This window comes from Podarcis cretensis (genome assembly GCF_951804945.1).
Source record: "Podarcis cretensis genome assembly, chromosome: Z".
Lineage (NCBI taxonomy): Eukaryota > Metazoa > Chordata > Lepidosauria > Squamata > Lacertidae > Podarcis > Podarcis cretensis.
Window position 1 is genome coordinate 47,473,496 of NC_137184.1, and position 14,212 is coordinate 47,487,707.

Here is a 14,212-nt window from a genome sequence, read left to right on the forward strand (position 1 = left end):
AACAGCTTAGCCTGCTTCACAGGGTAGTTGTGAGGATACAACCAGGGGGAACCATGTTCATCTCCTTAAGCTCCTTGGACAAATGGCAGAATGCAAAAAAGTAGAGGCCATGCACACAGTATACCTTTAAGGCACATTTTAAACACATTCCCTCCCTCAAATAATTCTGGGTACTGTAATTCACCGCTGCTAGAATTATTAATTCCCAGCAACCCTTAACAAGCTGCAGTGCCCAGAAGTCTTTGACGGTGGAAGTGTACTCTGAATGTATTTTAAAGGTACAGTGTGCATGCAAACCAAAGTGTGTTGCAATGCCTGTTGAAGGAGCTGAGAGAAAAGTGCTAGGAAGCTATGCAAAGCTTGGAAGAAATGTGGGGGAAATGGCTGCAGTGTCCATGGATCTAGGCTTGGCTGCAGCAGAGACTAGCCCAGCTGGGCAAATGGGTAACTGCCCCACCAACTTCAGACAGTGCCCCGTCCACCACCCACCCTGCCTTGTCGCTAGCCCATGGGGTGACAAGTAGCGACAAGTAAAAAGGCAGGGTGGGTGGTGGACGGGGCACAGTCTGAAGTCGCTAGCCCATGGGGTGGGACGCAGGTGGCACTGTGGGTTAAAGCCTCAGCGCCTAGGACTTGCCGATCGAAAGGTCGGCGGTTCGAATCCCTGCGGCGGGGTGCGCTCCCGCTGCTCGGTCCCAGCGCCTGCCAACCTAACAGTTCGAAAGCACCTCCGGGTGCAAGTAGATAAATAGGGACCGCTTACCAGCGGGAAGGTAAACGGCGTTTCTGTGTGCGGCCCTGGCCCTGGCCAGAGCAGCGATGTCACGCTGGCCACGTGACCCGGAAGTGTCTCCGGACAGCGCTGGCCCCTGGCCTCTTAAGTGAGATGGGCGCACAACCCCAGAGTCTGTCAAGACTGGCCCGTACGGGCAGGGGTACCTTTACCTTTACTAGCCCATGGGGTGCTGCTGTCAGCTCCCTTCATCTTACTCTCAGGCTACATACACACTATATCTTTAAAGCAAATTATTTCCCCCAAAGAATTATAGGCACTGTAGTTTAGTGTTAAAATTCCTAGCAACACCTAGCCAAATGCAGTGCCCAGAATACAATGTTGAGATTTCTGCACTATAGGGGGTTGGACTAGATGACCCTCAAGATCCCTTCCAACTCTACAATTCTATGATTCTAAAAGAATGTCATTTAAAGCCAGTGTGGTGCAGAGGCAACAACCCAGAAGACCACGGCTTAATGTTGCCCTTGTAGAACTCAGCATGGAGGACGGGGGACAAACTAGTATCAGTTGCCTTTGCCTGTTGCTCCTGCTGGTCTCTCTGCCTTGTGCTGGCTGTGAGTCCCAAGAGGCACCAGAGACTACTGCCTGAGAAGACCCAAGTGCAAATAAACAATAAATCCTCAGACTCAATCATCACATAAATGACACATTTGACATGTAAGAGAGTAATGACTCCTTTCCAAAGCTTTACCCAAAAGTACTTAGAAAAGCCGGTGACTGATAGAGGACACAGACATATTGGCTTCACAGTGGTTTAATATGAACAAGTCTTGGACATTACATAAAACAGTAAACTGAAGACATAGTTTGCTGAATTACAAGCCCCACATCAGTATGGATATGTATGTGTATGTATCTATAAATATAGACACACACACAAAAACACACACATACAGCAGCAAGAGCCTCTGATCTCCAGACTTGTGCACCAAATGAAGGAAGGAATTTGAAGAACTCATAGCTAATGCAGATCCACGAGGCAGCAGCAGGCCGCTTCCAACAGGAATGTTAGCACCTCTCCAGCAGCAGATGAGAGTGGTCCGTGCAGAGACAGTTTCTGCATAACCATTGCTTTGGGAGCCCAGAGAAGAGAGTTTTCTGCTATCCAGTTACCCCATAGGTGGGTGGTGTATATCCACAACCTCTTGCCTGAAACATGCAGAATTGTATATACCAGTTCTTTCTCCCCTCCAAGACACACTTGTACTGCTCACTCCAAATAGTGCAAACTTCAGAACAGGGAACTTTGTGATTACGGTCACTTTATTACTTAGGTTGATACGACTCTCTTCCTGCCCACACCTCTTGCAGGCCAGAGTTTTGGAGGGATCACAAAGTTTCTTGTTCAGGTCAAACAAAGAGGCTGTACAGATACCATGGTCATCTGCAAGACCTCCCAACAGATTAAATATTAAACAAACAGTAGGGAACTTTGCACCATAACCCCAAATGGACACAGACAAGAGGCCAGATGAAGCTATCCACTGAACACAGAAGCGGCATGCGAAACATCCCTTAGTTCAGGTTCCACTTGCTCCATCTTGCCAAGGTGCAATCCTCAGAGAAAACACTGCTCTACAGGTTTCACCATCAAAAGCCAGCCACCAAACCTTTCCTGCCCAGTCCTCAACATGAACCCTGCTTCTGAGACGCCACTGTTTGCTTTGCCCATGCATTTACAAGAAGCCATTCTGCTACCAGAAGTTGTGGCTCCCAAAGGGTGCCTTGTTCTTTGGGTTGCAAGTCTGCCTCTAACTCTACAAAGCCCAAAGGTTATTGGGGTAGGATTAGCAGCTAAAACCTCAAGGCATACTGAAGGGGTCACTTGAAGTCCCTCAGAAGGCCTTACTGCTCAATAAAGGGAGCTTCCAAACTGCTTTTGGTCTACAGTACCCTCCTAGCAAGTTAAGGGAAAAACATTTTTTGCTTCCCACTTTTAATCATTCTGCGGTGATGGGCACAGATGCTAACAAAAAAAACCCTGAAACATCTCTGCAGTAGCCAAAAAAAGGAGCCTCAGTACCATGACTTCCCTAGGAAACCTGTGGCAAGGAGCACACTTACACATGCTGGATAATCCTCCATATTCTTACACAAAGGAAGAAAAGCAGCTCTGATGTACGCTGCAATACCTTACACTAGTCTCCAGTTCATTTTCAGCAAGCTTTACCTATCCACCAATAGGCACAAGCTCTTCTCAGGTCCTCACCTTTTTATGCAGAGACCAAAGACCAACAGAACCCAACGCTGCTGCCTAACAAGGGGTGGGATGGGGTGGGATGGCGTGGTGGGCACACTAGACAAGTGAGGAGGTTTAAAGAGAAAAAAGCTGGTTCGGAAGAGGGGCAGTGTAAAAATAAATGTCATTTTTGCACGGGGAGAGAAAATGGAGAATGCCAGACTCCTCTACTGACGGACTTTCCCTGGGATGTAATTTCTATCGATAGTCTCCTCCTGCAGGAACATGTGTAAGCAGCGCTCGTTCTGTGCCAGCGGGTGTCCAGCAATTCTGCCAAGAACAAGAAGAAGTGTTAGATTAGCAATCAGCTACCCAGTTCTGTACAAGGCAAGGCAAGATCATGTTGTGCAACAGCAGCACACACAAGCACCCAGGACACTTGCAGCATTGTCCATCTATTTTGGCTGGCCTCTGTTATTTTCATTTGCCACCAATCGCATCTCTCCAGTCTTTGGAGGCACTCAGCACCCCCAGCATGCATCCTCCCCAGGAAACAGGCCCAGGAGGGCTTTTCATCTATGAATTTGTGCAGGGATGTAGAAGGTTGTGCTTCTAAAGTTCAGCATCCAGGGACAACTGCCAGATTCTGTGTATGAAGTGTAGTTTCCTTAACAACTGGATTGCAGACCCTTCAGTTTTGTCTGCGGTACAAACATTTCGGTTTTGTATCAGAATAGCCATCATGTCTCTCTTTCCCCACAAGCAGATTTTCAGAACTGTAGTCTGATAAGTTTGTGTGATAGGGCTCATCCTAGTAGTTTACCAGGCAGAAATGGCCCAGCTGCTGAATCACGGCTGTATGTGGTTTAGGAAGTGGGCATGGCTCCCTACTTCCTCCCTGAAAGAAGCAGCTGGAGAGTGGTGGAGCCTTATTACAAGGGGTTGGGATAAAGTCAGATAATGGGAAGATATAAGTTGATAGTCTCTGGCTAGTAACTGTTTCTGTCATGACTATAAATTTAAAAAATAATAATTTAACAATAAACCAGCTTTCTCATTTTAGGATTTCTAGCAGACTTGAGGCAGTATAACTGCAGGCTCTTCACCACTTAAGGCAGCTTTTGCCAACCCAGTGCCCTCCAGGTGTTCTGGACAAAAACTTGCATCAGCCCTGGCCATCACAGCCACACTCCCAGCAGGCCCAGCATCCAACAGCCCTGCTGGCTGGGACAGATGGTAATTGTAGTATAAAACATCTGAAGTGCATTAGGTTGCTGCAGAGTATCATAAAAGCACTCTTTAGAGAACTACAGTTCTTAGGATTCCACATGAAGAGAAGACCAATGGTAAGCTTAAGATGATGCCTAGAGTTACTGGCAACCACGATATGCAATCTAGTCACTACACTGTGCAATGACACGTCCTCCTCTCCCAGAGTCTTTCACTTCCCCAAGTATTGAAGACCCAGGTGTCACTCTTACTTGTTTATGAACTGTTCTAAGCCCTGTCTTCTTTCTTCTATGAAGGACTCCTCAAAGATGCCCTCATCTCCTCGGAAAGGAAGCTGGCGCTTCAAGGCTTTGCCAGGCAGTGGAGGCACTACAATCTAGAAACATTGAGAGCATGACTTAAGAGGGGAGCAGAACCACTCTCCTTCTGCTGCTTGATCTGTTAGGGTCACCACTAGATCCAACAGGGAAGAGTAGGAGAGCTCTCTGCCACAGGAATGAAGAAGAAAGTTATCTATTGATCTATTTATTATGCAAACAGAGTGGATGTTCATTTCCTGTACCCACCTTACTGTCACGCTCTAGCTCATTTTTCAGCCATTCAAAGTCACTATACCGTCGCCTCACACAGGACTCTTTCAGTTTGAAGATCGGCAGATTTGTCTGAAAGGAGGCAAGAGAAAGTTCTAATTGACAACTGCTTTATTATTATTGATTTATGAATCATTCCCCATTAGGCATACCAAAGCAATTTGCAATATAACAAAAACTTATGCAAAACACAAAACAATGTGAAATTGTTTTAACTAACAGTTTAATGTAACAACTGCAGATACATAAAATCAATTCAAATCAAATACAGTGGTACCTCGGGTTAAGTACTTAATTTGTTCTGGAGGTCTGTACTTAACCTGAAACTGTTCTTAACCTGAAGCACCACTTTAGCTAATGGGGCCTCCTGCTGCAGCTGCGCCGCCGGAACACGATTTCGGTTCTTATCCTGAAGCAAAGTTCTTAACCTGAAGCACTATTTCTGGGTTAGCGGAGTGTGTAACCTGAAGCGTATGTAACCAGAGGTACCACTGTACAGGTATCAACTGAGATAGACATTATAATAATAATTTATAATAATTTATTTATACCCAGCCCATCTGGCTGGGTTTCCCCAGCCACTATGGGCGGCTCCCAATCGAATATTAAAAACACAATACAGCATTAACAGGTATCTTTTAAAAGTAGGATAGTTGCTTATTTCCTTGATGGGAGGGCGTTCCATAGGGCAGGCGTCACTACTGAGAAGGCCCTCTGCCTGGTTCCCTGTAACCTTACTTCTCCAGTGAGGGAACCACCAGAAGGCCCTCAGTGCTGGATCTCAGTGTCTGGGCTGAATGATCAGGGTGGAGACGCTCCTTCAGGTATACAGGACCAAGGCCGTTTAGCACCAACACTTTGAATTATGCTCGGAAACGTACCGGGAACTAATGCAGGTCTCTCAGTACTGGTGTTACATGGTCCTGGCGGCCAGTCCCAGTCATCAGTCTAGCTCCCGCATTCTGGATTAATTGCAGTTTCCGAGTCACCTTCAAAGGTAGCCCCACATAGAGCGCATTGCAGCAGTCCAAGCGGGAGATAACTAGAGCATGCATGCACCACTCTGGCAAGACAGTCTGTGGGCAGGTAGGGTCTCAGTCTGTGTACCAGATGGAGCTGGTAGACCTGGACACAGAATTGACCTGCGCCTCCATGGACAGCTGTGAGTCCAGAATGACTCCCAGGCTGCGCACCTGGTCCTTCAGGGGCACAGTTACCCCATTCAGGAACAGGGAGTCCCCCATACCTGCCTGCCCCCTATCCCCCCAAAACAGTACTTCTGTCTTAACAGGATTCAACCTCAATCTGTTAGCTGCCATCCATCCTCCAACTGCCTCCAGGCACTCACACAGGACCTTCACTGCCTTCACTGGTTCTGATTTAAAAGAGAGGTAGAGCTGGGTACCATCTACATACTGATGAACACCCAGCCCAAACCCCCGATAATCCTTCCCAGCGGCTTCATATAGATATTAAAAATCATGGAGGAGAGGACGGAACCCTGAGGCACAAGTGAGAGCCCAGGGGTCTGAACACTCATCCCTCAACACCACTTTCTGGATACGGCCCAGGAGAAAGGAGCGGAACCACTGTATAACAGTGCCCCCAGCTCCCAGCCCCTCCTGACAGTCCAGAAGGATGTCATGGTCGATGGTATCAAAGGCCGCTGAGAGATCCAGCAGAACTAGGAAACAGCTCTCACTTTTGTTCCTAGCCCGCCAGAGATCATTGATCAGCACAACCAAGACAGTTTCAGTCCCATGGTGAGGCTTGAATCCCGATTGGAAGGGATCCAAATGGTCTTAATCCTCCAGGCATGCTTGGAGTTGTTCAGCAACCACCTGCTCAACCACCTTGCCCAAGAATGGAAGATTTGAGACTGGGCGATAGTTGGCCATGTTGGCTGGGTCTAAAGGTGTTTTTTAAAGAAGCAGTTTAATGACCGCCTCTTTCAGGGGGCCAGGGAAGGCTCCCTTGCAGAGGGAAGCATTCACCACCCTGCAGAGCCCATCCCCCAGCCCTTCCCGGCTCGCTTTTATTAGCCAGAATGGGCAAAGATCAAGGAGACAGGTGGTTGGTTTCACTCGTCCAAGCAGCCTGTCCACATCCTCAGAGGTAACAGATTGGAATTGATCCCATGTAACATGACTAGACAGGACTCCAGCACTCTTCCACCCTGGCCCTGCTCCCACGGTGAAGTCTACCTCCTTCCGAATGTGAGTGACTTTATCTGCAAAAACTTTGCAAAAGCATTGCAGGAGATCTTGGGGTCCCTACCAGGCCCCGGTGACGAAGGTGGTTCTGATAGATTGCTAAGCACCTGAAATAGTCTCCTGCTGCTGTTTTCTGCAGATGCAATAGAGGCGGTGAAGAAGGTCCTCTTCGCCGTCGCCATTGCCACTTGGTAGGCTCGACGTTGAGCTCTAACCCCAAGCTACTTAGAAGGCTTGCTGCAAGAGGAATACTTCTAGCAGGTGAAAAGCAACAGAGAAAACACCAGTCCAACATGCAACTAGAGGGAGTTTTAAAAGGGTAGGTACTACCACAGCTTAGACCCAAATCCAACATTGTGTGGAATAGACCTCCTGATAGAACTATATCTGCAGGATGCTCTCTCACATGGGACAGTGATTGGTTGGGTATGTATGTTGGGATGATACAATCTTTTAGTAATCTTGATCCCAAACTGTAGAACTTTCTATACCATAACTAGCATCACGAACCTAGCCCAACTGGCAGTCTAACTGCAATTATTTCAGCAACAGCATAATAAAATGGCAATATTTCGGCCCACTGAGCGTCAAGCCACTGCATTCTGCACAAGCTACAGCTTTCAGTTCAGCCTAAAGGGCAGCGCCATGTAGAGCACATTGCAGTAATCTACTCTTCAGTAGCAGTTCAAAAGCACAAAGTGCAAGTAGAAAAATAGGTACCGTTCCGGCGGGAAGGTAAACGGCATTTCCGTGCACTGCTCTGGTTTGCCAGAAGCGGCTTAGTCATGCTGGCCACATAACCTGGAAGCTGTACACCGGCTCCCTCGGCCAATAAAGCGAGATGAGCGCTGCAACCCCAGAGTCGTCCGTGACTGGACCTAATGGTCAGGGGTCCCTTTACCTTTACTCTTCAGAAGCAACTGCTTCAGCTAGGTAGCAGGCACAATTATAGTGCAGTGGCACAATTGCTTTAATGGCAAGGCCCAGGACAACCACTTCTAGATACTCACCCCTTCTAGCTATTCTACAATACAGCAAAATCCTGCCCCTTGCAGACTCAAAAATCCTTTCCACTAGTCAAGAGGGTGTTTCAAGAGCTCCTTTCTAGGGAAGGAACTTAAAATGCAACTAATTGCTTGAGAAGGACATGTAGGTCACAAATACCCATTCTGCAGAATTGTCATCTGTTCCATACCAGTAACTAAAATTACTTTTGTTATGCTGAGTTGACTGGCCCCCCCATTCCAATCCAACTAGTATTTTAGATTGTAAGATCCTAAGGGCAGCAACAAATGCTTTGCTAATCTCACTGTAAAGGGATGAGGAACCTGTGGCCCTCCCAGGTGTTTACTGGACCCCATTATCCCTGACCATGGCCATGCTGGCTGGGATTGATAGAAGTTGGAGTGCAGCAACATATGGGGGTCCATAGGTTCCACACCATGATGTAGGCTACTGTATTGTTGTTGGCCTCTGTCTGTCTCGAGAGACAATAGAAGAGTGCATCATCGGGGGTAAATCACGGGGAGAGTTACAGCGCCTGCTGTGGCTGCAGAGACTGATAAGGGAGAGACATGTTTTGTTGCAGCTGGGGCAGATGAGGGCATGTGGTTTCACTCTTACAGATGCACCCTTGTGTGTTTTTTCTCTGCATATGTAATGTTATAGTTGCAATCCATTACATCAGTGGTTCCCAACTGGTGGTCTGTGTGATCCACCCAGGGGTTACGTAGCACCATTCACATATCAAAAACTTCCATAGAGGTATCAAAATTTACAAAGGCAGGAGGTCAATGGCTTGGCTTTTGAGCCCCTGCTTTACATGATTACCAGGGAGCAAGTTTTCCTGAACTCAGTGTGGCTTCTCAGCACATATTTAGGAATGCACATAAAATAAAGGCATAGGGGGGGCAAGGTGGGGAAAACCCCCCACACCGCTCAGTCTCTGCTTAGGTTGATTCTTCTCCAAGGCTGCCCCCACACAGCCACAATCGGGATCCATGGTGACATCAGGCAGGTGTGCACCAAGGATGCACCAGATACTACCCCAAATCAAAAAAGAAACCAAGCCTGTGCTAAAGGCTTAGCTGAGAGATCAGCAACCTTATTGAAGGATGGGCCAGTCAGAGGATGGGCCAGAGCATGTGTGCATGCGCGCTCTTCCGGGTCAGAGGAGCGCCCGTGTGCACACGCTATTTTTCCAACTCTCCTCTGATCCAGAAGTGCACCGGAAATAGTGTGTGTGGATGTGCACAGGCACTTCTTCATCCTGCACGCATGTGCACATACTATTTTTGGCACACATCTGGGTTGGAGGAGCGCCTGTGCACATGCGCACAGGTGCCATCAACCCGGAAGTCGATCCCCATGGTGCGTCGGTAAGAGCGGGGGGTGCCAGGGGTTGCCATGTGCCAGTTAGACAAGCCTTGTGGGCTGCTACCGGCCCATGGGCCTTAGGTTGCCGACCCCTGGCTTAGCAGATTCACGCCAACTTACAAGCCCATTCACTACTTGCAACATTCTATGAGGCGGGATCAGCTTGAGCAAGCAGATCTATCCTCAAGCCCATGTGTGCTTTGTAGCAGAGTGGGCAGCCTCTCCCAACCCAGGGCCACCACCTCATCCACAGAACGATCTAACCACTATGCCACACCACCCCTTTATACTGCACCTACCCCATGGCCTCCATGTAACTATAACATTCCTGCCTATCCTGCTTACAGGAACAGGGTAATTAGAAATAAATATAAATGGTTTTTTTTTTAAATGAATTAAAATGAGGGTCGGAATCCCCCCCTCAAATAAGGCAGGTATTGGGCGTGGCACGAGGGCGCCCTATTCCGTTCCCTCCCACTGACACCCCGCCCACTAGAAGACCCCCCCCCGCGGCCCCGCCCCCTCCTCCCCTTACGCACCCTCATGCGGAGCTCGTAGCTGGTGTATCTGGCCCGCCCGACGCCCACGGTCTGCGGGTTGAAGATGTCGATCTCCAGGAAGTTGCTGGGCGGCCCGTAGGCGTCCGTCAGGTCCTGCGGCTTCGAGTTGAGGCGCCGCGTGTCGGCCACGGCCGCCTCGGACATAGCGGAGAGGGAAGGAGGGGAGATTCTGGTGGTCAGAGCCGCCTCAGCGGAACGCGCCCTGCTGCCGCTGCCGCCAGCTTCTCCTCACAGCCGCGGCGCCGCAATACCATGGCGCCGCCCCGGAACCTGCGTGGGGAGGCGCCGCGCCGTGTCCGCCCTGCATAACTCCGGTGGGGATTCATGTTTCGGGGCCCGCCTCCTCCCTCTGACAAGCCGCGCCAGCCCCGCAACGCGCATAAGCAATAACGGGCACATTGGTTAAGCGGCGGAGTTTATGAGTTATCTTCGGCGCGTGGTTGCGCGCCACCGAGCCCTGGAACCTGTATGGCGCAGAAGTGGTCAGTTTATGGTGCGGGGCCGCCGCTAGGTGTCCTACTCCGAGCTCTGCGCCGTGAAGTGCCTTGCATAACTGGCAGAATCATCCATGGCGCGGGGAGGCTCCTGGGCGCTGCATCCCTGCGCATGCGGCGCTGGCGCTGCTGGTGGAACCGGTGGGGAGCGTTTTGTTAGCCCCCGGTTCGATCACTGTTATTATTATTATTATTATGCATTTTAACTTGCATTAACGCCCCCAAACCCGCTAAGGATGAACTCAAAGTGCCTCGCAATCCGAAATCCATAACACAAACAAATGTTACAAAACGCTGCGCGACTGCAAATGTATCAGCGTAAAACAAAACAGGTTTCAGTGGCAGCAGGTCTTTCTTATGTTTTTATCACCGCTCTTCATTTGATTTACAGTATTTATTGCAGATGGTGACAGAAGTCACAAAATTAAAAGACGCCTGCTTCTTGGGAGAAAAGCGATGACAAACCTAGGCAGCATCTTAAAAAGCAGAGACATCACCTTGCCAACAAAGGTCCATATAGTTAAAGCTATGGTTTTCCCAGTAGTGATGTGTGGAAGTGAGAGCTGGACCATAAAGAAGGCTGATCGCCAAAGAATTGATGCTTTTGAATTCTGGTGCTGGAGGAGACTCTTGAGAGTCCCATGGACTGCAAGAAGATCAAACCTCTCCATTCTTAAGGAAATTAGCCCTGAGTGCTCACTGGAAGGACAGATCCTGAAGCTGAGGCTCCAAGACTTTGGCCACCTCATGAGAAGAGAAGACTCCCTGGAAAAGACCCTGATGTTGGGAAAGATGGAGGGCACAAGGAGAAGGGGACGACAGAGGACGAAATGGTTGGACAGTGTTCTCGAAGCTACCAGCATGAATCTGACCAAACTGCGGGAGGCAGTGGAAGACAGGAGTGCCTGGCGTGCTCTGGTTCATGGGGTCAGACACAACTAAACGACTAAACAACAACAAAAATTTATTTGTGATACATCGTTATCCAAATATTTTTCAATAAAAACAACATATCACAGTGCAAGAAGCATTCAGTAGCTGTAGCTTAGTAAAGCATGTGCTTTGTGCAGAAGGTCCCAGGTTCAGTCCTCCACATCTTCAGGGAAGGTAGCTTATGTCCCCTGTCTGTAACACTGGAAAGTTTGCACTAGTCAGTATATAGACAATGTTGAGCCAGATGGGCCTGTGGGCTGACTCTGTATCTTATGTTATTAGCTCAGTGGTGAAGTGCTTGTTTCACATGCAGAAGGCACCAGAGTCAATGCCCAAAATCTCCAGGTAGGGTTGGGAATGTCCCCAGACAGATACCCTGGAGAGATGTGTAGACAGTACCCAGTAAACAAGGTTGGGCTATCTTCATAAGAGATGCATAATGGGCTTTTCCTGTATTTGTATGAGAATATCATTTGTATTAGAAGGTCATGATCCCACACACCATCCAAAAATTGTAAGATTGCAGGATCCCCAAAGGGGTGCTCTGCGGTGACCTGGCTTCAGGCACCAGGCCCATTGGTAGACCAATTCTGTGTTACAAAGATGTCTGCAAACAAGACATGAAGGCTGGCAACATCAACTCTGCTATGTGGGAATCACTTGCAGATGACCACAGTGCTTGGAGACAGGCTATGTAACCATTGCAGTGACCAAAGAATGAATGACCTCTGGGAGAAGTGCAGAGTGGAGAAACACCATGATGCATCTGCAGTAACACAACTGAATCCCTTCATCTGCCCCAGCTGCAACAAAACATGTCTCTCCCATGCCAGTCTCTACAACCACAGCAGGCGCTGCAACCTTCCAACAATTTGACTTCAGCCCCAAAAGCACACTCCTCCATTGTCTCCCGAGGCAGATGGATGCTCACAATTAGAATGAAATAATTACACTGGCTAGTGTGCACACTAGATTTCAAACTTTCTATAGTTTTGGCTTTCTGTGGTGTTCTATATAATTTGCAAGTGACACATAACAACTGGGGGGGGGGGAGGTGAAAGAGCTTTAATGTTAAAAGTACGAAATTTGCAGCCAGAAGATGTGGCTCCACAGATGAGAAGTTGCCAGTGGAAAGGCCTTCTCCTTTGTCACCATCTTCTGAGCCTCCCTCGAAGGAGGGACCTGGAGAAGGGCTTAGATGAAGATCTAAGTGGCCAGAGACTTTCATTTTGGGAGAGACATTCCAGGAGATATAGGGGTCCTGAGCCACAAAGATCTGTGCAAACACAAAATGGACACAGCTTAGCTATTGAAGGGGTGTTGTGCAGTATACTTCTGATTACCAGTTGCTGGGAATCGCAAACAAGTCCCATTTGAGTAATTTCTGGGGCAGCTCCCCACATGAACCTAGCTGGACCCTACTTTCATCATCAGAGGCCTTTCTCCTTGTACCCCCCCCCCCCGAGGGAAAGGTGGTGTGTGCCAACACAAGAAAGGTATTTCCAGCAGGTGAATCAGCAGTCTTTAGGACATTCTGAATCCTAGAACACTCTAGGAATTGTATCACAGTGAGGGGGAAAGGGGCCTCCTAACAACTTTAATCACTCTTAAGGAAACTACCCTTCCCAGGATCTTTTGGGGGAAGGCATGACTGTTTAAAGTCCAGGCACTGAGGTCCAGCTCCGAGAGCCTTCTGGCAGGTTCCTCACTGGGAGAAGTGAAGTTACAGGGAACCAGCAGAGGGCATTCTTGGTAGTGGTGCCTGCCCTGCAGAATGCCCTCCCATTAGTTGTCAAGGAGATAACCATATGTCTTCTTGAAGACATATGAAAGCAGCCTTGCATACAGAAGTTTTTGATGTTTTATTGTGTTTTATATTTTGCTGGAAGCCACCCACAGTGGCTCAGGGAACCTAGGCAGATGGGTGGGATATAAATAATAACATTATTATTAAACTGGTATGGTGCTGGTTTAAAATGTACACTTCAGGTGCCCCTTCCCCTCTTCAGCAAGTTTCATGGCTGAAGATCTGACCTTTGCTCACCTTGCACCGCAGGCAGCATCTGTCCTGAGTTCCTCCAACCGAGGAATCTCATCCTCTCCAGAGATAAGCTGAATCTTGCAGCATCTTCTCAACTTGAGCGAAGCTTGCCTCCCCGCCCTCGCCCCCCCCACAGAAGCAGTTTTATTCACGTGTGAAAAACTGCAAATGTATTTTTCAATTTCTAAATGTCTATCTCATATGGAGAGAGAGAAACCACACGCAGAGACTTTGTGTAGAATAGTAATAAGTACACACACACAAGCGAGAGAATTTGTGTAGGTTTAATCGATGAATAAATCAGTTGGCTAGCTGTCGTCTAATCAATCATTGAAGACGCCTTTAATCCGGCTGCATCATCCACGCGCGGGAGGGGGGCGATTAGACAGAACAGCCCCGGCAGAGCTTCGCCGTGGCGGGCAAAGGGGGGAGTAGCAGCCGCTGGACACACCAGCCAAAGGAGTGGGAGCGCAGCGCCGCCTAGCACGGCGCACTTGTTTTGGATGAAGCGGATTGGTTGGTTGGTTGCTTATGTAACGCCGGCACGGGGGGGCGGGGGGGAGGAGGAGGAGGGAGACAGAGGGTAAGCGAGAAGTTGGAACTCTGGAATTTGTAGTCCGCATGGTCTCCCTCCTTCCTCGAAAGTCTCGCGCTTGGCCTGACGGGAAACCGCGTCCCGCTTCGAGACGCTTCCCCCCGCCCGCCGTCGCCTCGCTTGGGGGACTACGGCTCCCAAGGTGCACCGGGTGCGCACGCGCGGGCTCATTTCCAACTCCCCCCGCCCCTCTCCCCGTCTGTGA

The 14,212-nt window shown here is 49.0% G+C and overlaps 1 protein-coding gene across 1 annotated transcript; it reads right to left on the reverse strand.

Moving 5' to 3' along the window:
• Positions 1-1,534: 1,534 nt before the first annotated feature.
• SNX12 (sorting nexin 12) lies at positions 1,535-10,212 on the reverse strand. Its single transcript, XM_079962498.1, has 4 exons — positions 9,924-10,212; positions 4,772-4,867; positions 4,457-4,581; positions 1,535-3,305 (listed from the first exon to the last, which is right to left on the reverse strand). The coding sequence occupies exons 1-4, from the start codon at positions 10,086-10,088 to the stop codon at positions 3,203-3,205; spliced, it is 489 nt and encodes a 162-aa protein (XP_079818624.1). The 5' UTR covers positions 10,089-10,212; the 3' UTR covers positions 1,535-3,202.
• Between the last annotated feature and the right edge of the window lie 4,000 nt (positions 10,213-14,212).